The 27,592-nt window shown below is 45.8% G+C and overlaps 1 protein-coding gene and 1 pseudogene across 3 annotated transcripts in view; one reads left to right on the top strand and one right to left on the bottom strand.

Moving 5' to 3' along the window:
- Snx8 (sorting nexin 8) overlaps positions 1-27,592 on the top strand; it is a 57,960-nt gene that overhangs the window by 23,675 nt on the left and 6,693 nt on the right. For all 3 annotated transcript variants that reach the window (XM_023713498.1, XM_004629684.2, XM_023713499.1), the window contains exons 2-8: positions 15,203-15,393; positions 17,726-17,843; positions 20,558-20,679; positions 23,067-23,147; positions 23,349-23,509; positions 23,963-24,095; positions 27,256-27,324. In XM_023713498.1, coding sequence (XP_023569266.1) covers positions 15,203-15,393; positions 17,726-17,843; positions 20,558-20,679; positions 23,067-23,147; positions 23,349-23,509; positions 23,963-24,095; positions 27,256-27,324 — 875 coding nt within the window. The remainder of the gene's footprint in view (positions 1-15,202; positions 15,394-17,725; positions 17,844-20,557; positions 20,680-23,066; positions 23,148-23,348; positions 23,510-23,962; positions 24,096-27,255; positions 27,325-27,592) is intronic.
- On the bottom strand, positions 3,453-4,268 carry LOC101579528 (annotated as a pseudogene).

Genomic DNA, 27,592 nt, shown 5'->3' with positions numbered 1-27,592 from the left:
AGAGAGAGAGAGAGAGAGAGAGAGAGAGTGGTGTGTGTGTGTGGCCAGCTCAGCCCACCAGGGGGCGGGGCTGGCTGGCATGTGGTGCTGGGGGATTGAACTGCGGTCCCTGATGCTTTGCTAAGCTTGTTCTAAGTAGGTGCTTTAGACCACTGAGCCATCTCTCCAGCCCCCCTGCCACTGTTAAGGAGCCTGGGAACTTTGCTTCCTGTTGAGAATACCGCATGTCCTGTCTTCTATGATGCAAAATTTTACCTGTGTGGGGAGAACCCCTGAAGTCTGGGGCTGCATGTACCTGGGGCTTCTCAGTGCTGGGCTAGGCATAGAACCTGTGTAGGGGCAGAGGGGTGTAGCTATGACCATTGAGGGCCAGCCTATGCCTGTCCCAGGTGCTCCATGTGGAAATTCTTAGTTTGTGACCTCTGAGCTAGGTTAGCATTTACAAAAGACTTCCTTAGATAAGGCAGGATGCACTGTGAGGTGGTTTACTGGCAAACTGTGTTTGCTTGCTAAAGCTTTTCTTTTTGTCTACAGATCCTATTGGAAGAGTGATGGGAAGGAGAGCAGGGTGAGAGCTAATGTGAAGGACTGCTTTCTGATTTGTGGATAATTGATTTGGAAAATCACAGAAGTTTGGAAGTGAATACAGGGCCTTTGCATTGACCTAAATCTCCAGCCCTTTTTATTTTTTATTTTGAGACAGGGTCTCATTAAGTCACTGAATTTCTCAGTCTTGACTCCAGTTTGCAACCCTCCTGCCTTATGTTGCTGACTGCTGGGGTTACATGTATGCACTACCATGCCTGGCTGAAAGTATGTTGTGTGGATCGCACTGTGGGGCAGTGGGATGACCTGGTTCCCATTGCTACATCTACCCAGGCCTGGTGTCGCCATTGGCACCTTCACCTGAGAGGTAGGTAGGCAGCCTGGCGGAGCTGAGAGGGAGCCTGGTACACAGCTTGTGAAAGGCAGTGAGTTGGGGACAAAGCCAGGGAAGGGATGGCCATGGAAAACTTGTTGTGTGGGGAACACTTTCTGAGCCTTAGTTGGTAAATTTACAAAGTCTTTTTGGACTGAAGTATTAGTCTGGAAAGGAGTCACGGGTAGTTATTGAATGTTTTTGTTTTGCTAGTTATTTTCAGCACTGCTGTCTGGCTTAAATGTAGGGCTCTTCTCCCTGTGGGCTGAGAACCCCAGTGTAAAGCTGTTCTGTGCCAAACATTTTGCAGCAGGGAAGAAATGACATTCGAGGGGCCCACAAGGATTGTTGCTACGTTCAAGGCACAGGTGGTGCCAGCCAGGCTGGGTGGTAGGGCCGCTCTATGGCCATTTGATTGACTGTGAATGCTAAGCTCAGATGTGGCCACTTGCCAGCCCACACAGTTGGGAAATGTGAGATCCCACCCAAACTTTCCAAGCCAGAGCCTGCCCTTCATCCACACCTTTTGGTGAGGTCTGACTGGCCTCTGTTCAGTCCCCTGTACCTCCCTGGGGGTGGAGTGGAGTGGTGTATGGTTCTCTCAAGGACAGGGCCTAGGGGGTTGTACACCTGGAGGAGGGCCAATTTGATAAGAATGTTAAAAGTCCATTCTTCCCAAGGAAAAAAAATCATCCTCCTGGGTTCTGGTCTTTTTATATGGGGTGGCTGACAGTCACATGACAGTGTAGCTGCCTCAGGTGATCTTTTCCCCCTTGTTTTTCTTGAGGAGGGTTTATTCTGATAATATGGGCTTCCTAGTTTAGTAAACTGATGTTTGGAATCATAGCTTTCTTATGATTGGAACTTCCACAGGAAGTTAAAATGATGTTGGATCCCCAAGCCTGCCTTGCTGGCCCCCCCTTGGGGGGCACTGAGCCGGCAATTGAGACTGGTCCTGGTGAACCGCACCTTTAATCCCAGCTCTTGGGAGGCTGTAAATAGGCAGATCACTATGAGTCTGATCTAGTAGTGAGACCCAGAACATGGTGTAGATCCTTCCCTAAAATACAAAAAACCCACAAAAACAAAAACAAAACAGAACAAAGCAAAAAATGATGTTGGAGGGCAGTGTTTTTGCTTTAAAAATGTGATTTTTTAAAAATTTGGTATGAGATCTCACTACACAGCATGGACTCATAGTGATCCTCCTGTTTTCAGCCTCCCTAGTGCTGGGATTATAGACATGTGCCACTACACCCTGTCTTGGTAGCAGCTCAATGTCCCAGGGCCTGGGCCAGCAAAAAGGGGATTTTTGAGTTCTGTCTTACTGATTCCCATGCGATTAAAGTTTAAAGTCTTCATGAGCATGCACTCAATTTGGTAATCATTACTGAGTTTACTATGCTGTCTTGGAAGATTACCCGATTTTAATCAGGAAAATCAGCAGGGCATTGTGGTTCATGCCTATAATCTAAGTGCTTTGGGAGGTTCAGGCAGAAAGATCTCAAATTGGAGCCCAGCCTGGGCAAGTTAGTGACTTAGTGAGTCTTGGTCTCAAAATAAAAAATCAAGAAGTGTTGGGGATGTAGCTGGTGTGAATGAAGGCCTTGTGTTCAGTGCTCAGTATTAAAAAAAGAAAAAATGAAGAAAATTATGAAAATTAATATATGTTTAATAAAGAAAATCTTATTTTATGTGTTTATTTTTGTTTTTTGAGACAGGTGATCTCAAAAGTAGGGTCTCACTGTATTCAAGCTGGGCTTGAACTCTATCCCAGTGCCTCTGTCTTTGAGTGCTGGGATTCTGGGCATGTGCCATCACACTGGCTATTACCTGTGTCTTTCCCCTGTTCTACCATTAGTATCTCCTTTTATTTTCTGACGTTCCTTTTTTTTTTTTTTTTTTTTTGAAGTTAAAAATGCTTCCTTTATTACATAAAGCCAGTAACTGCTACTTTTAAGATCAGCTGTGCACTTCTTTTGTTCAAGCGTCATGCCTGTGGTGGTAAGGGCAGTCACATCCACATGTCACTGGGCACAGCTCCCCACTCCACACAAGTGACAGACTGCTCCAGGAAACAAAGCTCTCCCAGACCCCAGAGGAGACACTCAGGTTCCTGCCATCACATGCACTGGGTGTGCAGCTCGGAGGGAACCACGGGTGCGCAGTGTCCTAGCCTACCTAGGCATTGATTATTTTCACTAGAAAGCTGACTACAGCTGAGCCCTAATTTGCATTAGATTAGACATCCCATCTCCTGAAGTCACGCCACCATGCAAGGTGACAGCCCATAGGTCTGAGGACAGCCATGCCCTCCCGTGCTGCACCCCTGGAGGGGTCTTCACAAGATCAGTGTGAGTCACAGGGGTGCGCGGCAGGGAGGGCTAGAGGCAGCCCAGGGTTTGTGGCTGCTAGCAGTTAGTGCGCTGTTAGAGAACATCCCATTGTTTGGGTCAAGGAAGAATTCTGGGCCAAAATTGTAACCAGATTGTAATCAATTTTCTAAGCAAAAGAAACATTAACTGTTGAGGTTAAGGAAAGAGAACCATTCTCTTCAAATGGCCACTACTCTGTTTTGTGAACTGTTATTAAAAATCCTGAGCTTAACAAAAATCTTTGTAAGTCAACTCATCAAAACAGGCATTTGGCCAGCAAGAATTTCATTTCACACCAATTACACTTTGGATGCTAGATTTATTTAGGGCCAAATTTGCACAGGTTTATAGAATATTTACTCTAAGATGACAAGACAGCTCCCCTCAGGGAGACCCTGGCGTAAATGCATCCGCTTTACTTATTGAGCAAGGGGGTAACATTAACACAGAAGCTTTCGGCTGTGGCACTGGAATGACGCTACACGGGGCACCCTTCAAAGGCTACGATCAAGGACCTACCCAGCTTTTCAGCAATGCAAGCCCGGTTGAGGTCTTCTGGCCCATTTGCTTGACATTCGTGTTTTATGCCTTGGAACTTCTTTTTGATGGTGTCCTTGGAGCTGGTGTAGATCATCTTACTCTGCAGAGGGGCCAGTTCTGGAGCCCACAAAAAGAACATCAGCTCTTCTTTCCTGGACTCCTTAGTGTTGAAGCTTGCATCATAGAAAGCATAGTGACAGTCCTTTTCAGGAAGCATACCCATGAAGTGCTTGAAGGGATTGGTGATGGTCACACCCACATCTCCAACCAAGATCTCTGCCTTCTTCAACAATGATGCACTTTTTGTCTGCACTGAGGCAAAAAATGACAGCCTTCTTTCTTTTCTTTATTTCCTGTGGTGTGGAGCATTTCCGAACTTTCACATCATAAAAAATGTGACATACTTCATCAGCAACTTGTACTCCTGAGGTCATCTTCGCCACGGCAGTCGCAGGGACACAGAGCGTACGGAGCAACCTCCGGAAGAGAGCAGGACCTACAGAGCGAGCGCAGAGCAGATGCGGCGCCGTGAGCCTACCAAGGGGCGGTCACGCCTGACGTTCCATTTTAATTACCCTTGTTTATATCACTGTATTTTTGGTTATTTTTCTCAGTGATTGCTCTGGGAGTTACAGTTCACATCTTACTTTGTACCAGCCTGGTTGGGATTGATGCTGGTTCCTTCTGAAGGCTTTGCTCCTGCCTCAGCCTCCTTCCCATCCCCTTCCCAACAAGTGCCTGTGAAGGAGATCTGACTTGTGGTGTCAGCCATGATGGATAGATCCATTCTGTTTAGGTTTGGGGCCTGTGAGGCTGCAGCATATTTTGGTTGTGAACATGTGGTATAGCAAAAGTGCTTCCTCTGTGGCTAGGACATGAAAGAGAAAAGATCTGAGGCCCCATTGTCCCCTGCAAGATCTCTTGTGACTGTGACTTGAAGACCTCCCTCTCTGAAGGCACTACCTGATGTACAGTCTTCCACACATGGGCCCCCAGGAACCTTCATATCCAAATCTGGCTTGCTTTCTGGCTCCTCTCCCTTTCCTTCTTTGTGCTATCCACTCATATAAATTCAGTCTGTTGTATCACCATCAAAACATATTTATAATTTTTTAATTTTAATTTTATTTTGAAAAGTAAAAACAAGGAAGGACAAAATCAGCAACAGGGTAACATACAACAGTACATGTGTTACAGATTTTCTTTTTTTAAAAAAAATATTTAGTACATGGTCTACAGGGTCTCACTACACAGATAAGACTCATAGTGATCCTCCTGTTTGCAGCCTCCCAAGTGCTGAGATTACAGGTGTGCATCACCATGCCCAGTCTCAGTCGCCATCTCAGTGTGCCCCTGGGGCGGGACCAGCATGGCATCATGTGGTGCTGGGGATCAAACCCCAGTCCCTGCACTCTGCCTAAGCAGGCACTTTAGTCCACTGAGCTCTCTGGCTGGCCTTTGTTATAGATTTTCAAAACAAGAATAGTGCTGATTACCAATGGTTGATATATTATCTATTTTTATCATCAAATCTGTTGGCCAGATTAACAGATATAGTTATGTAGAATTAAATATATGATCGAATATTACTACTTGCTTTCAAGAAATAAAACCTGGAAGGTGTAACAGATACAGTAAAATGGAAAGAAATGTAACTTAAGGATTAAACAACAAAGATGAGAGAAAGGAGAAAAGAGGAAAAAAGGTAGGGGGGAAAAGCATTCAAGTATATATAAAGGATGGCTGAGGTGACTGTACTAAAAATTTCCATCAGTTTTTTGAAAACAGTTAATGTGTAGAATTTTCACTTTGTGTGTGTGTTTTTTTTAGAATTAGTATTTATTTTTTATTTTTTAAAATTTGTGTGTGTGTGTGTGTGTGTGTGTGGCCAGCTCAGCCCACCAGGGGGCGGGGCTGGCTGGCATGTGGTGCTGGGGGATTGAACCGCGGTCCCTGTGCTTTGCTAAGCTTGTTGTAAGTAGGTGCTTTAGACCACTGAGCCATGTCACCAGCCCCAGAATTTTCACTTTGACTAACTCTGTATGCTGATATCTGCGATCTAAGTAACTACATCAAGGAAAGCAATGTGTAATACAGAAATTATGCTTGAATACCTGTCGTCTTGGCCTTCTAAATGTGTACCGTTTCTAATGTCATCAATTATTACTATACTCTCTTTAAAATGAATTTTAAAAAAGGTAAAAAAGAGACAAGAACAAAAACATTTATAATTATTGCTATATGCAGTTGTCTTTTATATTAATTAGGAAAAAAAGCTACAGTTAAGAGTATGTATTTTTTCATTGCTTTTTTGAGACATGGTTTTGAGTCCAGTTTGGCCTTGAATGCACTATAGTCTAGGAAGGTATTCAGTTCACTGTGGCCTTTCTGTCTCAGCCTCTCAGAGTCCTAGGGTTACATGCATAGCCTCCATGCCTGGTATTGTAATTTTGCTTTTATTTTTTGTGACAGAGTCTCACTAAGTAGTTCAGGTCATAGTGATCCTCCTGCTTCAGTCTTGAGATTATAGTTTTGGAATTATAGGTGGGCACTGCTATGCTTGGCTATGTGTTGATTTTGGATTTTGCTGAATTCAATTCTAGGAATGTTTCACTGAATTTTTTGGGTCTTCTATGTAGAGGCTCATGTTGTCTATAAATAATGATAATTTGATTATCTATCTATCTACCTATCTGTCTATCTTTATCTACCTACCTACCTATCTTATTTTTTTTCTCTTGCCTGATTGCTTTGGCTAGTGTTTTGAGTACTATATTGAACAGGAGTAGTGATAGTGGACATCTTTGTTTTGTTCCTGACTTTTTTAGTACAGGGTCTGCAGGGTCTGCAGGGTCTCACTATGTAGAACTTGTAGTGATTCTCCTATTTTCAGCCTCCCAAGTGCTGGGATTACAGGTATGCGCCACCATGCCCAGTCTCAACCTCTTTCTCAGCACACCCAGTGGGCGGGGCCAGCACAGTGGGCTGGGCATCAAACCCTGGCCGCTGTGCTCTGCCTAAGCAGGTGCTTGGTCCTGATTTTAGAAGGAAAGCTTTGTTTTTTCCCATTTAATACAATGTTGGCAGTAGGTTTGTGATACATGGCTTTTATCAGATTTAAATAAAGCTTCACTATTTCTGTTTTCAAGATTTTTTAGCATGAATGGGTGTTAGATATTGCCTAAAGCTTTTCTGTGTCTATTGAGATCACGTGATTTTTGTCCTTGCTTCTGGTTATGTGATGGTCTTACCTTTCATTTCTGAGACAAAATATCCAGCACCCAAAATCAAAGGAGGAAAGATTTATTTAGCTGATAATTTGTAGAGGTTTCAGTTCATAATCGGCTGGCTCCAAGGTAGGGTGGCACAGCAAACAGCAAACAGGCATCACAGAGGACAAACAGTTCTGGCAGGCAGAAGGTAGCAAAACAACAAGGGGCCTTAATAGTGGCTTTCTTTCCCCTTTATATTATATTTAGGGTATTAAGATTAGAGCAGTGCCAAACTGATCAATGGACTGAGTTGGTAATCACATACTTTTAATTCTAGCATTACACACTCTTGATCCAGCCACCTCTGAAATAGCTCCACCTGTAACCTCAAGAGGCTTTGAGGGGACATCTAGACCCAACTATAACATTGGTGTACATACTATATTTATTAGTTTGTGTGTGTCAAGCCATCCTTGCATCCAAGGAATATTGTTCATGATGTATGATCTTTTTGATGACTTGCTGCATTCTGTTTTCCAGGATCTTGTTGAGGATTTTTACACCTATTATGTTCATTAAAGAGACTGGCCTGTTGTTTGCTTTTTTTTTTTTTGGTTGGATTTTTGTCTGGTTTTGGAATCAGGGTAATGCTTGCTTCCAGGAATGACTTTGGGAGTACTCTATTCCTTGCCTTTAAATTTTATTAAAGAATTTGAAGAGTGGTAGTGTTAGATTGTCCCTGAAGTTCTTGTGGAATTCTGCAGTTATTTAATTACTATTTTTTAAATGTATGTATTTGGTATAGGGTCTCACTATGCAGCTCAGATTTGTGGGGGATCCTCCTGTTTTCAGCTCCTTCAGTGCTGGGATTACAGGCATGTACCACCATGCTGGGACTCCTTTGCCACCTCAGTGAGCTCTCTGGGTGGGGCTGGTGTGGCATGAGGGACTGGGGATCAAACCCTAGTGCTTAGTCTGCTGAGCTATCTTGCTGGCCCTGGAGTTCTGCCGTTAATCCATGAGAATCTGCGCTTTTTCTTAGTTGATAGGTTTATTACTGCTTCATTTTCATTGCGTATTATTGGATTATTCAGGGTTTTTATATCTTTATGGATTAGTTTTGTTGATTCCTGTATATTTAGGAATCTATGCATTTCTTCTAAATTCTCCAGGTTTTTTTTTTTTTTTTTTTGAGTACAGGTTTTCAAAGTAGTTGCTAATTTCTGGCTGGGTATGATGATGAACACCTGTAATCCCACATTTGGGAGGCTGAGGGAGGAGGATCCCTGCAGATTTGAGACTAGTGTGGACTACATGGTGAGACTGTCTCAAAAAAAAAGGGGGAGGGTTGGGGAGATGGCTCAGTGGAATAAGTGCTTCCTTGGCAAGAGCAAGGGCCTGAGTTCAATCCTGGTTCCACCAAAAAAAAAAAAAAAAAAAAAAAAAAAAAAAAATTGGACTTTGAATCCATTGTGATTTAATGTTTTTCATTTCTAATAGCATTGAATGGGTTTTTTAATCTTCCTTTTTTGGATAAGATAGGCTAAGAGTTTGTCTATTTTGTTATTTCATAGAACCAGTTCTTTCACCCGGAGTGGTGGCACATGCTTGTAAACTTGGCTCTTAGAGGGGCTGAGGCAGGAGGATGCCCTTGAGTTCAAGGTCAGCCTGGGTTACATAGAGAGACCCTGTCTCAAAAAAACCAAACCCAAAATAAAATAAAACCCACAAAGAACCAGCTCTTTGATTCATTGATTCTTTGTAATTTTTGTTAGTCTCAATTTTATTCTGCTCTGATTTTCATTTCTTCCTTGTATCTGCTTTGGATTTGGATTGTTCTTCATCTTCTAGAACTTTAAAGTACATCATTAGGTTATTTCTTTGAGCTCACTCTTTTTCATAGTGAGCATTTCTTGGGAATATGTTGTTTTAGATATTGAATACTTCTCTAGATTTTTCTTTTTTGGGGAGAAAGTTTCTGGGGTTGGAACAGTCACACATAACCAGACAAGTGCATTGCCATGAGCTATATTCCTTTATTATCATTATTATTTTGATTTAATTTAATTTTTTTTTAAAGACAAAGTGCAGTGCTCTTTCCTCAGCCTCCTGAGGGCTGGAAGTATAGATGTGTACCACCATACCCTGCTAGATTTCTTTAATTCTTTGAGCATAGTTAAAGTCTTTGTCCCCTAAATTCAATGTTGGGACTTCTTCAAAGACAGTTTCTATTTTTTTTTTTTCCTGCTTCTGTTTGGCTATGCTTGCTTGTTTCTTTACATATCTTATAAATTTTTGTTAAAAATTGAATATTTAAAATAATACAAGGTGGACATGGTGATACATGCCTTGGAAGGTTAAGGCAGGAAGATTGTTGAAAGTTCAAGACCAGCCTGGGCTGCAAAGTGAGTTCAAGGCCAGTCTGAATTGCATATCAAAACCTTGTCTCAAAAAGACCAAAAAAAAAAAAAAAAGTATGCTAGGAATATTACCAGTATTTCAGTATTTGCTTAGCACTTACAGAGGCCTGGTGTTCAATCCCCAGTACTGTAAATAATGATAATGATAATAATGATAAATACGGCAACTCTAGCAGACCCTCTCACTGCACCCCAGGTGACATTGCTGTTTTTTCTTTTGCTGTTCTCAGTTATATCATAGTCTTTGGTAGTATTATGTTCTCCTAGGACAGCTGTAACAATGTACCACAAAGTAGGTGGCTTCAAACAGCAGGCATGTCTGTCTGCCCAGTTTTGGAGGGAAGCTGGTGGTGGGACTGTGCCTTCTCTGGAACCTGCAGGACAGCCTTCCCACCTAACCTACCTGCAGGCTGCCTGTGGTGCTTGGTGACTCTTGGCTTGTGGACCCAGCATGTTCTGCCCTGTTGAGGTCAAACACTGGTGTGACTGTGTTTGTGCCTCCTACATGTGCTGTCCTCCTGGGATAAGGGCTCTAGACTCTGGTCCATTTGAGTTCAGGGCCCACCTCCTTCAGCAGGTCTCATTTCCATTAGTGACATCAGGAAGTGTGCCCAGCATTGTAGCAAGGCATGGGTTAATTTTGGAATTCTTAGGGTATGTTTTTCTAGTGCCATGTTGTTTCCGCGGTTGGGGATTCACTCTCTCATCTTGTTGGTGTCACCTGCTTTCTATTTTTGGGTTTGTTGAGGTTTTTTTTTTCTTTTTCTTTTTTCTGTCTTATTTGAGACAAGGTCTCACTCTGTAGTTCAGACTGACTTTGAGCTCACTTTGTCACTTTGTAGCCTGGCCTCGTCTCAAACTTGCAGTGATCCTCCTGCCTCAGCCTCCTGAGTACTGGGATTATAGGTGTGTGCTACCACATCTGCTGTGTTTTTAAAGCTTTATATAAATACTATTTACATACTTCACAAGTCACCCATGTGAAGTATACAGTACAGTCCTTTTAGTATACTTTGGCAAACTTTCAGTATACTTTGTATTCAGAGTTGTATAAGCATCACCACAATGAACTTTCGAGCTTTTATCATTCCAGAAAGAATCCCCTTGCTTCTTAGCAGATACTCTCCATTTCCTTCCCAGCCCCAGATAAGCACTAATTTCCTTTTTATTTCATTGCGTTTCCTACATTTTTCATATAGATGGGATCATCCTGCATGTGATCTTTACATATGCGTGCATGCGTGCGTGCGTGCGTGTGTGTGTTTGGGGCAGCATTAGAAATTGAACTTTGATCCAGGGGCTTTGCTCTAAGCTACACCCCCAGCCCTTTTCACTAAAAAAAAAAAAAAAAAAAAAGGCCCACAGTTAATGAAAAAAAAAAAAAATCACTAAACTGCCCAGGCTGGGCTCACACATGTGATTCTCCTCTCTCAGCTTCCCAGAGCGGTGGTGGAGTTACAGGGGTACGATACCTCACCTGGCAGTGCTTGATCTTTTATGATCTTCTTCCTTCTCAGCTTCTCATTTTTAAGGTTCATCCATGTGGTAGCATGACTCTATCTGGTTCTTTTTTAGGCTGAGTAGCATGTCATTGTATGGATGTGTCATGACTTATTCTTTTGTCACTTGATAGATTTTGAAGTTTTTTTTTTTGTTTTGTTTTGTTTTGTTTTTTTGTTTTTCCTTTCTGGCTGTTCTGAACCCTGATCCAGTGAGTTTGTTCGTTCATTGGTTCTCTCTCTCTCTCCCTCCCTCCCTCCCTGTCTCTCTCTCTCTCTTTCTTTTTGAGGCAAGGCCTGCACAATGAATGTGGTGCAGGATGACCTTAAACTTGTTTATGTAGCCTTGGTTGGCCTTGAACTCACAGCCACCTTCCTGCCTTCACTTTCTAAGTGCTGGGATTGTGTGTGTGTGTGTGTGTGTGTGTGTGTGTGTGTGTGTGGCTGGCTCAGCCTGCAGACTAATTTTGAAGGCAATAGCACCATTTACACACCTGCCAGCAAGTGAGGGTTTTCCTTAAACTTGCCAAGTCTTGTTATGTCTTAAAATTCTTCATTACTGCCATACTAGTGGTATTGTCCTGCTAACATTGGGATGTGTGTTTTGCTGATGGAAAATGGCATTGTACATTTTTGCCTGTGCTTTCTGGCCCCAGGTACATTTTTGGAGGACTTAAAGTCCTTTGCCCATTGCAAAATTATTCACTTTTTCTTTTTTAAAACTGACTTGTAAGAGTTAATCTTTTTTAATTTTTCAAAAAAATTATTTATTTAGTATAGTGTCTTGCTACACAGCTCATACTTGTCCCCAGCATTCTGGGTTCTGGGACTGGCACGGCATGTAGTACTGGGGATCAAACCCAAGTCCTGGGGCCGGGGAGATAGCTCAGTAGGATAAGTGCTTGCCTGGCAAGTACAAGTGCATGAATTTAATCCCCAGTTCCGCAAAAAAAACAAAAAAACAAAAAAACAAACAACAACAAAAAACCCAAGTCCTTGCACTTGCCAGGCGGATGCTTAGAACACTGAGCTATCTCTCCTTGGCCCTATCTTCTTGATACACATACCTGATCAGATACATGACTTGTGGATTTTTTAGAGGTAAAACTCTTCTGTTTCTTTGTGGTACTGACTATTGAATTCAGGTCTTTTGTACTGAGCTACAATCCCAGTCCATTATTTACTTATTTATTTTTATTTTGAGTTACTAAATTCTGCAGGCTGGGTTTGGATTTGTGACGCTCCTGCCTCAGCTTCCCAGAATGCTGGAATTACAGGTTTATACTATCAGTTCTGATTTTTAGATTTCATCATATCCTGTTTTCCCACTCACATATTCTATGACCTGGAGAAAAGGTGCTCTGCTTGACTCCCAGAGATGCTCTTTTTCTTTCTTTAACCAGGTTTTGCTGTGTACAGTCATTCAGTCTGGCCTTGAATTCACTATGTAGCCTCCTGAGTTCTGGGATTATAGGAGTGATTCCATGCCTGGCCTAGAGATGCTCATTTTAAAAAGTTTTACTTCTAGACATATGCTGGTAAGTTGCCCAGGCTGGCCTTGAACTTGCTTTTCTCCTGTCTCAGCCTTCCAGTAGTTTGGATTATATAGGTGTGTGCCACCACACCTGGCTGATGCCCTGGTTTTTATTCTTAAAAACTGAATAGTATCATGTAGCCACTCGGCAAATGTCCTTTGAGCCACACTCCCAGAAGTTTGCATGCATCAGAGAACAGAGTACACTGTGTCCCTGCCTGGTGGAGTTGTGCCCCTGGGCCCATCCCAGGCTTTTCCAGTGTTCTTCATGCTGTGCTAAGCAAGTCCTGGGCCGCAGCTGTGCCTGCCAGCCAGATGCTCAGTAGCACTTGCTGGGTACACAGACACAGGAGAAAGCCTTGCTCATCACTGCACTCCCAGAGCAGTGCTTGTGGCTTATTGATGGGGGCATCCTGATCCTGAAGGAGTCTGTAACAGTTAAGTAATACACAGGAAAAGGAGTTGGTTCCTGGATGACTTGGAGAAATGGGCCTGAAGAGCTGAGGTCAGCACACACATGTGCTATTAAAACACTGGGAATCACACACACACACACACAGACGCATGTACTCATATACACATCACACATACTCACTCATAACATATACAAATGCATGCATACACATTCATGATATACTTGTACATATAAAAATATGGACACATACACACTCAGATACACTCATCCACATACTCAGTTACACACAAATACACACAAGCACACACTCAAATACACTCCCATATAGTCATATATATATAAACACATACATATTCAAATACACTAATATACAATTATACATAAGCACATACACTCAAATGCACACATGCATACTGAGCTGTACACAAATACCCATATGTACACACTCGTACTCCCCTACACACATACATGGGTAATACCCATACACTTCGTGTACTGAGGAATACCCATATGCTGTTACATAGCCTTGTGTGCAGAGGCATACACATGCACACATGCTGCACAGGCTGTGTGTGTGAGAGGCTTTGTCATATTCTCATGTGGGTCCTAGCAGAAGCAGGTGCCTGTGCCCTTGCATTGGCCCTGCTGGTCCTTCTGGAAATATCATCACACAGAGCATGACAGGAGACTAAAGTACAGGGCTCACGAGGCCTCTGGTGTCCCCCTGCAGCTTCCCTTCATTTTCTTACACTGTAAGGACAGGTAATGCAGCCACTTTGTGAATCCTGCAGTGCTTAGTCATTCACACTGAACCAAGGCCGCAGTGTGCTTCAGAATACTACCAGCGCTGTGCTAGAGAAGAGCTGCTTTAAGAACCAGCTGCAGTGGTACTGGGCGACCACTGTAGACCAACGGTTTGTGCCTGCTGTGCTCACAGCCGGAGTACTCCCCTCTCACCTTCACTTTGTTCATTTTACCTGCAAAGAATGTTTTTGTGGGGCTGGAGAGATGGCTCAGTGGTCTAAAGCACCTACTTAGAACAAGCTTAGCAAAGCATCAGGGACCGCAGTTCAATCCCCCAGCACCACATGCCAGCCAGCCCCGCCCCCTGGTGGGCTGAGCTGGCCACACACACACACCCCTCTCTCTCTCTCTCTCTCTCTCTCTCTCTCTCTCTCTCTCTCTCTCTCTCAAATAAATAAAAATAAAAAAAAAAGAATGTTTTTGTGTTTGCTTTGTTTTCTTAGTAGGACTAGTGATTGAGCCCAGGGCTTGTACACTGACATCTCTAACTACTTTTTAAAATTTTTGTTTACGCAAGGTCTCATTAAGTTGCCCAGGCTTGGGGTAATGGACCTTCCTTGATGCTGGGAATACACTTGTTCATCACCGTCATAACCAGCAAGAGCACTTTTTTTGTTTCTGTATTTCCCTGTACCAAAAGCCAAACTGACTGTTAATCTTCATTTCTTCTGTGCTTGTTTTATCTTGGGGCAAGCTGTTAGGCAACAAAATCTCTCTGGCGTTTCTCTGTTTTGTGCTTTGTGAATGATGTGGGAGTGACATCTCTGTAACGAGGCTGTATTGTTTTTGGTTTTTATGAATCCCAGCTGTAAGCATATAGGGAGTGGTATTTTCCTCCAGTATTGGGGATTTAACCCAGGGCCTTTGTGCTGAGCTGTATGACCAGCTCTTTTTAAGTTTTGAGGCAGGATCTTCATGCTAAGTTGCTCAGCCTGGGCTCCAACTCCTGATCCTTCTTCCTTAGCTTCCCAGAATGCTAGAATTTTTCTTTTCAGATTAACATGTCATTTGGCCAATAAAGACAGTGTGTGTTAACTGTAGAAAAACTGGGATATATAGAAATTACATTGCTTTGTTTGAACATCTTTTTAGCTCTATCAAAGTCTTTTTGTTTCAGTTTTCATTTTCTACTAGTATGTTTGTAGTACATAATGATTACATTCCTTATGGGAAAGATGATTCTAATTTGCACGTCATCTATTAATGTTTCACATTGTCTGCTGATCTTCACGGTGAAGACTTGACTTGGACAGGTAAATGTGAAATGTGTAAATGCACAACAGGTGGAAGATACCACTAGTGGGTATATTTTCTAGCAAGGGGCACACCTGTTTGCTCAGACTGTGGCTGGTGAGTGAGGGTCCTTAGCCAGATGGAGTCTGGCTATAGTGGCCAGCATCCATGTGCCAGGGTGTCATAGGGTGTGCAGAGACTCTGAATCCCAAACATTTGCCCTTACCAGGCATGTGTCTTCTCTCCTACAGGCTCACCAACACTCCCGGTCATTGAGTGGGGGGACCAAGACCCCAGGTCAATGCAGATGCCCCAGGGCAACCCATTGCTGCTGCCCTACACCCTGCAGGAGCTGCTGGCCAGGGACAGTGTGCAGGTGGAGCTCATCCCAGAGAAGAAGGGGCTCTTCCTGAAGCATGTGGAGTATGAGGTGTCCAGCCAGGTAGCAGCTGGCTGTGTGCCGCTACGGAGGTGGTGGGGATGGGGGAACCAGGCCAGGGTGGTGGGAGGGGACAGGCTCTGTACCCCTGGCTCAGAGATGTGGCCCATGCCCAGTTGACACTATCAGCCTACAGCACAGATTTTGGGTCCTTGCATCTGAGATTGGCCAGTGCCATCTGAGATCCTGTGTCTTTGGACTTCCTTTTTTTCTTTTTTAGTACTTGGGATTGAACTCAGGACCTTGCGCTTGCCAGGCAGGTACTTATGTGGCTGAGCAATCTCCCCAGCCCTTTATTTATTTATTTATTTATTTATTTATTTATTTATTTGTGTGTGTATGTGTGTGGCCAGCTCAGCCCACCAGGGGGCGGGGGCTGACTGGTATGTGGTGCTGGGGGATTGAACCGCGGTCCCTGTGCTTTGCTTAGCTTAGCTTGTTCTAAGTAGGTGCTTTAGACCACTGAGCCATCTCACCAGCCCCTGTTTTTTTTTTTTTTTTTTGGGGACAGGATCATGCTATATAGTTCAGACTAGCCTTGAATTCACTGTGTAGCTCAGGCTGGCCTTGAATTCACAATGATCCTCATGTCTCAGCCTTCTGAGTGCTGGGATTATAAAGCATGTGCCACCATGTCAGGCTGTCCTTCTTTTTCACTACTTGGAATTGAATATAGGACTTTCACATTGAACTAAATACCCAGCTCCTTTTAAAATTTTGAGATAGGATCTTGATAAATCACTAGGTTACCCAGGCTGGGCTTGTGATCTTTCTGCCTCAGCCTCCCAGAGGGCTGTGATTACAGGTATGTTTCATCGCTTCTGGTTTCAGAATGTGGTAGCACCTATGATTAAACTATTCTCTGGCTTGTTGGTGCTGCTGCCAATAGAGACTGGGAGAGCTTACTCCAAGACTGCCTCAGGGATGGCACATCTGTTGGGCATTATATGGTCCCCTCTTTCTGGCATTTGGGGCCTTAGACACAGATAGGTATGGAGTTCAAGGTGGAGAGCACCAACCCTTGCTCCCAGGCCTGACCTGAGGGTGGGAAGCTGCTGCTGTTCCCGAGCCGGTCTTTCTCCTATCTCTGAGCTGCCCACTACTTGTTGGAGCCTGGTATGAATGTGAGGAGGAGAGTGTTTTCCTAGGCCTCCGAAGTGGACTCTCTACCTGCTGTCACAGACCCATGGGAAGCCTGCTGGGTGCAGGTTTCCTCTGTGTATGCCCTACTTGCAAATTCTGAACTCAGGCAAGCATGATGAGGGTGTGGCCTGGGTAGAGGTACATATGCTCGCCTTAATATTTTGTATTTCTGTTGCTTTTTTAAAAATGTTTTTTCAGCCAGCCAAATAGTTCAGTGGATTAGAGGGCCTGCAAGCAGGCACAGGGGCCAGGGGTTCAATCCATGGGCCTGCCGTGTGGGGCCTGCCCCAGGGGCGTGCTGAGATGACAATTGAGACTGGGCCTGGTGGCGTGCACCTGTAATCCCAGCTCTTGGGAAGCTGTAAATAGGTGGTTCACTCTGAGTCCAATCTAGTAGTGAGACCCTGAACACTCTGTAGACCCTTCCCTAAAATAAAAAAAATTGAAAAAGAAAGTTTTTGTGACAATATTCGAGATTGTATTCAGGGCCCTCACAATGAGGTACATCCCAGCACTACTTACTTTTTATATTGAAGCAGGGTCCCACTACTTTGTTGAGTTGTTTAGGATGGGGTCAAACTTGGAATTTTCCTGCCTCAGCCCGCCAAAGTATGAGATTTATAGGCATGCACCACTATACTTGACTGAACTTTTTTTCCCCCTGGGGATTAAATCTGAGGCTCACATCTTCTGGGCAATGCATTTAGTTTTGAGATTCCTGCTCACGCATGTCTCTGTGTCCATTCTTTGAGCAAACCCAGCTTTGGTTAGAATCTGTGTTTCACTCATGTCTGACCTGGTGGCCATCATGGTGCAGCATCTGCTGTCCCAGTCACTCATGGTTGAAGCTCAGTTTGTGCGTGGATGGCTGCTTCCGTGTTTGGCAGTTGGGAGTGATGCTGGTGCTACTGTCAGCAAGGTAGAGAAATGTGCAGCTGTTCTGCACTGGGTTGGAGGGAAGGGCACGACAGCTCCCTGAGGAGTCTTGTCAGGACAGAGCCACCCAGATGTTAGCAGCTATATGTTAGAGTGAAGGAATTCTAAGATTTGTCCTGGTGAAGACCTGGTGAGAGTGGATGAGGAACTAGGGGACAAATGGAAGGCTTGTGGGGGCTGTGGAGTGGCAGGAGGGAGGGGAAGAGGTGCTGAAAAACTGTGATACCTAGGCTGAGCACTGAACCTCTCCTTGCAGCGCTTCAAGACCTCTGTGTGTCGTCGATACAATGACTTTGTGGTCTTCCATGAAATGCTGTTGCACAGGTTCCCATACCGCATGGTGCCAGCTCTTCCACCCAAGAGAATGCTGGGAGGTAAGCAGGTTGATGGGGCCCAGATGTAGGTGGGGTGAAGCCACCCCCTAGATGGCTCAGTGATGGACCCCAATGTAGATGGAACATTGCTGTTGCCTGACTCCTGGATGAAGCTGGCTGCAATGCCACAGTGCCAATGAGTCCCTTGGCCATCCCAGGGTCACTGCTGTAGTTGAGTACTGTAGTTGTCACCACCTGGTCACTTTTGGCTCACCAGAGCCTTCTGGCTGAACAACTGACATGCAAGGAAGGCCCTCTTTGTTTCAGTGTGAGAAAAGAAACCTGCTCTCTCCAATGTCAGGACCAGGTCCACCAGAACTCCCAGGAGGGTGGCCAGGACCTGTTTGCTGCTGTGACTGCAGTTGATTTTTTGTGCTTTCACAAAGTCCTGAGACCCTCAGCAATGGGTGTTGAGCTGCACTGGGTGAACTGGGAGAGGACAGGTGCAGGTGTAAGTGGAAATCTGAGCTCCATCTCATAGGAGGTACAACACGTTTCTTGTGGCACTTGAAGATTATACCAGGGAAGATGGGAGGTCACTGGCATCCTGCAGAACCCTCCTAGCCTGTCCTGTTCTTCACAAGGTTGCAGAGCTCTGGTTTTCCCTCCCATAACACTTTTTCTCTGAATCCACATAACCTCAGGGGCAGGCCAGTACCCAGAGTCAGCTAGCTCACTTTCTGCCATTTTCCAGCCATCCCAAAGTAGTGATGTGCCTGAGGGGACAAAACTTGAGAATTTGCCATGGTCCAATTTTTGGCATTCTGAAATCTCCTACTGTGGGCGTAACTATTCTTGCAGGGTGCCGATTGGCTCAGAGTCTGATAACAAGGTGTTTTTCCTGCGCCACTTGTGCATTGGGAGACAGGTGGTTGTGGCCCTTGTGGCAGCAGTACAAGGAATGCTGAGTGGTGAGGGCAGAAGCTGGGTGGGGTGAAGTGATGTTGCTCATACCCCACATTGCAGTCAGCTGGTCAATCCCATGCACCCCTGTCCTCCTGGGACCCAGAGTATATCTGAGTGTAGTCTGGACACAGTGCAACTCCTGGTCTTTTTTAAAATGTGTTTTGGAGACAGGGTCTTACTATGCAGTTCAGCCTGGCCTTGCTCAGTTTGTAGTCCATGCTGGTCTCGAACTCACAAGGATCCTCGTGGCTCAGCCTCCTGAGTGCTGGGAGTACAAGCACGTGCTACTAACTCCTGGTCTTTTTTTTTTTTTTTTTTTTTTTTTTTTTTTTTTTTTTTTTTGTGTGTGTGTGTGTGTGTGTGTGTGTGGAACCAGGGATTGAACTCAGATCCTTGCGTTTGCCAGTCAAGCGCTTATCCTACTGAGCCATCTCCCCGGCCCCTAACTCCTGGTCTTGAGGAGGGACATGGATAGCTTCATCTAACTGTATTTTTCAATAACTTACAATATTTTAAAGACTGTTTGTGGCCAGATTTGAAGATCCTTAATGGATCAAAATACTTTTCCTGGAAGTGAAAATATTTTTCCCGAATAATTGCAGATAATAATTAGATCAGGGGCCAGCAAGACAGCTCAGCAGACTAAGCACCTGCTTTGGCAAGCATAGGGACCAGAGTTTGATACCCAGTCCCACATGCTGTGCTGGCTCTGCCCCTGGGGGCTGCTGAGCCAGCCACCAAGTCTGGGTGTGGTGGTGCATGCCTGCAATCCCAGCTCTGGGGAGGCTGAAAACAGGAGGATCACTATGAGTCTGATCTGCATAGGAGATCCTGTGCCAAATACATAAAATGAAAAAAAAAGTTAGATCAATCATGGAGTAAAGTTATAAGTGGTATGAAACAGAAACTTGAGCTGTGTTAATTTACCAGTGCAGCAAAACACGTTTGTAGAGAGAAGTGCCAGAAAGGGATTATAGATGATGGTTTCAATGTAGATGATCAGAGTGAGAAATCAGGCTTGATTCCCAAGGCCAGGCGGAGTGGTAGACACCTGTAGGCCAGCTATTTGGGAGGCTGAGACAGGAAGATCACTTGAGGCCAGGAGTTTGAAGCCATCCTGAAAATACATTGAGACCTTTCTAAAAACAAGCAAACAAAAATATAGATTAAAACTGGATCCCAGTAGTCTGTGTGTGTGTGTGTGTGTGTGTGTGTGTGTGTGTGCGTGTGTGCTTGTGTGCTTGTGTGCTTGTATGGTATAGGGGATTGAACCCAGGGGTCTGCCCATGTTAGGCAAGCACTCTGTTACTGACCTGTGTCCCCAGGCCTCCTCCCCCTTGGAGACACTGGTATCTAAGTCTTTAAATTGCCTCAGATGGACTGAACTTTTGATCCTGCTGCTTTAGCCTCCTAGAGTGCTGTGTGTGCCACTGGGGCTGGCTCCTTTTTAATTTTGACAGGGTCTCATTAAGTTGTCCAGGGTTTCCTGAAACTTGCAGTCCTCCTGCCTCAAAGCTCCTGAAGAGGAGAGATAACTGGTGTTTTGCCACTACACCCTGCCTGGTAGTCCTAACTGAAATTGATCCTCAGTTCTCCTTGGGAATTTCTGAACCCTCTGATAATGGGCAGGGGCACTGAAGTAGGGTTGTGCTGCTCCTCTGTGCCCCTACAGTCTGTTGTATGGGTGTGGCCTGCCTAGCACCCCTGGCCAGCCATAGGGCTTTGCTGACCTCAGTGCTGAGCTGCTTGGGAGCCTGTGTGGAGACTCCCAGTGAGGCTGACTTTGTTGACCTTGTGCCCTTCTTCAGCTGACAGGGAATTCATTGAGGGCCGGAGAAGGGCTCTGAAGCGCTTCATCAACCTGGTGGCCAGGCATCCCCCGTTCTCTGAGGATGTCACACTCAAGCTGTTCCTCTCATTCAGTGGCCCAGTAAGTGTCTCTGTCCTGCAGTGGGTCCCATGTGGGCTGGGTTCTGAGATTTCTGGGGTTCATTTTCCTTCTTGAATCTTCTTTCCTTTTCCTTTTTTTGCTGTCTTGCTCCTGTTTGGACACCTGGAAAGAGTTTGTTTCACTGTGATTAACAGTGCATGGCTCCCTTCCTTTCTAAGTGGCAGCTCGGCTATAAATTTTAAAGGCATCCTTGGTTCTGACAATGGTGGATTTCATGTATGCTGTGGAATTGTGTGCTTGCTTTAGGGATTTAGAGTTGATATAGCCAGCAGCTGGTTTGGAGTGTCTGTGGATGAACTAGAGACTGCCTATGTGAGTATTACTGAAAGGAGAAAAAAGGCCTTCTGACTGAGAGGAAATAGCTGAGCTCCATCTGTAGAGCTGAGATGGAGATCCCTGGCCCAGAGATGTCCTCATGCACATTTGCCAGGTGTGAGATCAGCACTTCCTTTCTTTAAACTGGTGTCCACAGCCTAGTGGGAGCCAAGAGCTGAAGCCGGACTCCTGTTTCCAGTGTGTGTGGGGGGAGTGCCAGCCCTTTCAGGCAGGGAGGTTCTGGGATGGAGCTGGCATCCTGCCACAGTTGGATACAGAAGGGGAGTCCCCAGCAGGAAGGGAACCACTGGGTTCTTCTGTGGGAGGGACTGCTTCTTGGATGGACACTGGAGTCAGCTGTATACTACCCTTTACCAGGCTTATAGGCCAGGGTATGCAGGACACAGGCAGAGTCCAGTAGGATCCCCCCAACATCTTGCCAGTCTGCAGGATAAGGGGTACAGGACACAGGTGAGTCCACTGAGGCTCACATGCACCCCACCCTTAAAAGGTTGTACAGTAGAGGGCACAGGACACAAGCAGAGTCTATTAGGAGTGTCTTTGTTACTTTTTACTCATTGCTGGGACAAATACCCGACACTCAAAATGAAGGAAGAGTTTATTTATCTCACAATTACTGGAAGGTTCAGTCCATGTTCCGCTGGCTCCAAGGCAAATGACAGCAGTTCATGTGGCAGAAAACAATGAAGAGCAGAGGAGGAGCAGCAGCTGCGGCGTCCATCAAGCCTCTCTCTTCTACGCTGACTGCGAAGACCAGTGCTCCACAGTGAAGATTGGAGCTCCTCAAAAGTGGCGCGGCTGCGAAGACCAAGCTCCTCCAAAGACTGAAACTTCTCCACGGAAGCAGGGCCGGGCAGCAGGAAACTAGGCAGGGTGGCTTCCTGCCTTTCTCAATTTCTGGGCCCTGCCCACCTGCAGGGCTAGGCCCCCATGCTGAGAACTGCTGGAGCTGATTCAGCCAAGTTGACACAATGTACCAGCTAACACAGAGCCACTCACTCTATGCCCAGCTACGGGGCAGAGGAGGCAGGACATGGACAGTCTACCCCTTATTGGCTGCAGGGTAGGGGACGCAAGACCCACCCAGAGTGAGCCTGAGCATTGCTTCCATTCCTCTGACCTCTAGGAAGTTGTTAGCACTTCCCTGGGTGACACCCATTGCAGTAACTAGATACTAGAGTGCTAGAATTATAGACATGAGACACCACACCTGGGTTTTCTCCCCTTCTTTCCCCCACTTTGGTGGTACTGGGGATTGAATCTTGAACTTGGCCTTCACATTTGGCTACATCCCAAGTCCTTTTCTTATTTTTATTTTAAATTTTGAGATAGGGTCTTGGTAAGTTGCTAAATTTCCCAGGCTGGGCTCAAATTTATGATCTTTCTGCCTCAGCCTCTATAATAGTGGGATTATAGGTGTGGGGTACTACTTCCGTTGTTGTTAAATTGAGAAAACTGAGGCTGATGATTGTCTGGGCACATGTGAAATCCTAGAATTTCTGGACACTCATATATTTAAGGTTGGCCATACTTGGGAGGCTTCCATTGAGAGGGCCAAGCCTCCAGATCAGGAGCTGACCTTCCTCTATGTGCCAGCTGCCCAAGGCCTGGGTTTCCTGGCTTGAAGTCTGTTTATAGGAAGAAGTCTTGGGTTCTCCTCCGTTCTCTTTTTGGATTCAGAAGGGTCTGACAAATCATGGTGTCCTTCATGTGTGGTGACAGTGCTGCCCCTTATTTGTGGATGGAGTCTGGTACTGGGGAAAAAGCCTTATTTTGCTCCAGAGTAGGGACCTTGGTCACATTCCTGTCAGTAAGTCAGGCCTTCCTGTCGTTAACATTCAACTAAAGAAAATCTGAGAGATAGCAAAGGGATTCTGGAATTCTGAGGGCAAAGTGGACACAAGGAAGTGGATCTCCATTGGCTTGTGAAGGGACACCACTGGCTTTTGCTGACGCATTGGCCCTGTGATGGCCTGGTGTCAGCATTTGTGCCTTGGGAACAGAGTGCAACCATCTACTTCCTCTTGCAGGATGTGCAGAACAGGCTTAGGGAAGCAGCCCAGGGTGTTGGGGACGAATTCCTGAACTGTAAGCTGGCGACTAGGGCCAAGGTAGGTTACTGCTCTCGAGTATTTTTTCTCCTCTTACCCAGAGATACAGTGATTTTAACTGTGCGTGGTGATATCCTGCCTCTGCTGTGCACCAGGGATCATGTGAGATCCACTGCCCATTCTTCATGCTTGACCCTTTTTCAGTTGCCCTGAAACTAGGCTCAGCTTGTCTCAAGTAAGCTCTCTACTCTTACCTGACAGGACTTCCTCCCTGCCGACATCCAGACTCAGTTCGCCATGAGCCGGGAGCTCATTCGAAACCTCTACAACAGCTTCTACAAGCTGCGGGACCGGGCTGAGCGGATTGCATCTAGGGCCATTGACAATGCAGCTGATCTTCTCATATTTGGGAAAGAGCTGAGGCAAGTGGCCTTTGGGGTGACAAGGTCTCCAGGTGGTGGTGGGCTTTGGGCACACCAAGTTTGCTGTAGGGATGGCCATCCTTACTATGTCCCTACACAAAGGTAGGAAGTGGGCTGGGCAAGTGAAACATCATATTCAGGAAGAGAAGCTGGGGATTTTGGCTGAGCCATGTAGATTCTTGCCCACCTTCCACACTGTAGTCTTCCCTGTGCAGGGATTACATGGTGACATGGATCATTATCTTTGAGAAGGAGCCACCTGGAGTTGGCAGGGCTCCCTTTGTCTACAGGAGTCCAGGACATTCTCTCCTTGGTCTGGGCTACACCTGAGATGGGGCTCTGCATGCTGCCTTCCTCTCTGCCCTCTGTGTTCCCTGGACTCCCTTTAGGGGCTGAGGTGAGGACAGGACATACCTGTGAGTATGTCCTGCTTGTGTGCTTCACTTCCCACAGTGCCTTAGGGTCTGACATGACCCCGCTGCCCTCCTGGGCCACTCTGCATCTGAGCACCTGGGCCTCTCTGAAGCAGGCTATGAAGGGCCTATCTGTGGAGTTTGCGGTGTTGGCAGACAAAGCTGCGCAACAGGTGAGTGGCCTCTTCAACATCATCTGTCCCCAGTGCAGGACGTGCTGTCCCTCAGTGGGGGAGTGCTTCCTGCTTATGCACTCCACAGTTCTGAGCTCCAAGTGCTTACCCTGTGAGGAGGTACTGCCTGTCCTCATCTGCTCTGGGCCACTCAGCATGAGCCAGGTGTGCTTGGGAGAGGGCTGCGAGGGACAGAAACATGCTGGATTCTGGTCTCTCCAGTGTTGACTCTGCTGAATCTAGAAGGTAGATTTTCCCCTCCTTTTTGGTTCTGTGGATTTAATCTAAGGCCTTTTCACTGAGATATATTTTCACTCCTTTTTGTTTTTTGAGACAGGGACTTGCTGTGTTGCCTGGTGTGGAATCTGTCCTTGCAACTATAATTGTGGGCTTCAGAGCATGCTTTTGGGTGACCAGATAATTCCCATTGTGCAGAATAATGTGGTAACTCATCAGTAGTAACTAAGCTCCCAGCACTCAAGAGATTCTGTCTTCCTCCCACCCTGATACCCACTTAACCTCAAGAAATGCTGCTGCTATTCAGGATTGGTATTTAGAAGTCTGCAAAGAATCTGACAGTCACTGGGGACTCATTTGAAGATGTAGCAGTTACTGTCAAGCTTAAAGGCTCATCTGGGGCTTTTATGTTATAAAGCTGTCACCTGATTTTGAGAGTATCAACTTGTTGTCTGTTTTTGGGGAAATGGTCTTTAAGCTGTGAGTAGATGGTTATAAATAAATTCATGTCCCTGCCTGGGCTGTGGAGCTCCATTGTCTGTGCTGGATCCACCTGCTGGCCACTTGGGGCCTTTGCTGCCTGGGGGCTGGATACACAGATGTAGATAATATGTTCACGCAGAAGAGAGATTCTGCTCTCTGCTGGTGAGGGAAGACCTTTTCCTTCTTCTGTTCCTGGTGGCTGTGTGTTCCATTTAGAACCTGAGATAAAGGTGGTATTGGTACCTTCTTTATCTGCACTAGGTCTTTTCCTTCTCCAGATCTGTGGGTGTCCCTTTTCCAAGGTGGAGAGGACCAAAGATGAGGAACCAGAGTTTGCTTGGATGGACAGGCTAGGGGCTTGGGCCAGGGATCTGTCCTTTGCAGTATCTGTGCTGTGACTTTGTTCCAGTTACTTTGGTCTCTGGACCTCAGTTTCCCAATCAGTGGAATACAAGGGAGTTGGACTAGATCTTTAAAACAAACACTTTAACTTGAACCTTTCTTCCAGGCTCATATTTAAAACAAAATCATTCCTGTTGTAAGGAACCAGGCCCTGGCCACTCTCTGCAGGGAGCCTCCAGCAGGGTGCTGGGATCCCTGGCTTTGCAGACGGTGAAGTGCAAGTCATACCTTCAGAGATGTTCCAGGCCTTTTCTCATGACGCACTTGCACCTTGAGAAAGAAGAGGAGGCCCAGACTTCTGTTGTGGTGGGGAGTTTGTCACATGAGGGTCTTCCTAGCTCAGTGGCTCTTTTGATATTTCACAAATTCTTTTTTGAAATTTAATGTCTAGAGAAGTTCTACATCCTAGAACTTCCTAGTTCTATATCCTAGAATATTCTTCACTGTTCTTGTCCATAGTCAAGTAGAATTTTTACATGAAACTGGATCAGGACTTTAATCAGCTGAAATTCCACCCATTCCCTGCTGTAGAATGAAGGCATCCTGGAGCTATTTTTCTAATTCCAGTTTTGCTTATACTAGTTTTGTGCTCCCCGTGCCTGTTAGGAGATGTAGGTATACCAGCAAGACAGGTGAGGCTTGGAGCAGGAGCTTGATCTCTCTACAGTGATGGTACCATGGACCTTTCTTTTTCTGTGTATGTGTGATACTAGGGATTGAACCCAGGGCCTTCACACTAAACTGTATCTTCAGCCTTTAAAAAAATTTTTTTTTCTTTTGCAATGAGACTCAAACTCAGGACCTTGCACTTGTGGTTGAGGCTCAACTTGTGGTTGAGCCATATCCCCAGCCCTTTTAAAAAATGTTTAGACTATGTCTCGCCAAGTTTTCAGGCTGGGATGAAACTTGTGTTTGTCCTGCCTCAGCCTCTGGAGTGCTGCAATTACATGCACGTACCACAATGTCCAGCTGTGGACTATCTTAAGGCATGTACTGATGGCTTTGAGTCATGTGTGCTGAACAGAAGTTGGTCTTGGTGGAAGACATGGGCAGGAAGAACCCGCAGTCCCCTTTCCTAAAAGCTGCAAGAACTGATGTGTTTTCATGTTTGGAAAATCCTCAACACACCTCTTATTCCTTGGAGCTTGTTGGTATGGGACTATGGGGTTGCTGTAGGTAAGAGACTGAGTGGCAGGAATCTTCTGTCTCTGCAGACTGAGACCTAGAGGGTGGGAGGGGTGTCCTGAGTTGGTATTCTGGTACTTATGTTCCCATGCACTTCACTTTTCTGTCTCCTGCCTCCTTTTGCCCAGCATCCCTTGCACCTAGTGTGACATACAGCTTCTGGGATGACCTGCTACTATGTGTATGCTGGGAGGCCAGGGCAGTCTCTGTTTGGTGGTGATGGTCACTTGTGTCCCCAGGATGCTGAAGACAAGTCCCAGAGCTGGGCTTTTTGTTAACATGAGGGTCTCTATGCTTGCAGGCTTACCAGCACCTGTCTCTTGGTTACCCTCACTGTGCAGCCTGAGCCAGAGTGACAAAGAGCCTGTGTCTGCTCCCTTTCTCCCCTACTATGACACTTGGCTCTTTTGTGCACCAAGCTCTCCAAGCACCAAGCTGTGTTTACTTGATTCATGCCTCACTGTGACACATCTTTTTTTGTAGCAGTGTCTCTCTTTCCTCATGCCTGCCCAACCTGCAGTCTGTCCCTGTTAGTAGGCTACCAACTCCCTCTGCTGTCCACCTTTGGATACACCCACAACCTCCAGTGACACTGCATGGGTGTGTTTGAGTGTAGGGACAGCAGGAGCAGAGGGCGTGCTGCCCTGTCCCTGTCAAAACTGTTGGGTTTGGAAATATCTGTGCCTCCTGGTCTTGTGGTGGGAGCTGTCCTGCAGAAAGGGGGACCCTTCTGCAGCATAGCGTGGTGGCTCTGGAAGATGGGTCTTCCAGGCTGTGTACAGCAGCAGGCGAGCTCCCCAGCAGTCTCAGGTCCTTGTGGGCCTGTGTTAGGTAACTCATCCTTCTTTCCTAGGGCAGACAAGAAGAGAATGATGTGGTGGAAAAGCTGAACCTTTTCTTGGATTTGCTTCAGGCCTATAAAGTGAGTCTGGGCTGCCCCATAGGCAGGGGCAGAGCTTTTGAGAGTGACATTCCAGAGTGTGATTCTAAGAACCATGAGGGAAGTGAGGGCTAGAGCCATTTAGGGAGGATGGGTCTTTCACGGCCTGCTGATATCTCCATGTAGCTGGCCCGAGCCCCTGCAGGCTTCCCCTCGCTGAATGTGGGAAGGGCTTTGCCCTGGGCATGATCTCTCTCTCTCTCTCTCTCTCTCTCTCTCTCTCTCTCTCTCTCTCTCTCTCTCTCTCTCT

This window comes from Octodon degus, unplaced genomic scaffold, assembly GCF_000260255.1.
Source record: "Octodon degus isolate 3935 unplaced genomic scaffold, OctDeg1.0 scaffold00031, whole genome shotgun sequence".
Taxonomy (NCBI): Eukaryota; Metazoa; Chordata; class Mammalia; order Rodentia; family Octodontidae; genus Octodon; species Octodon degus.
Note: the sequence above shows the minus strand (reverse complement) of the source record. Positions and strands in the feature narration are given on the sequence as shown.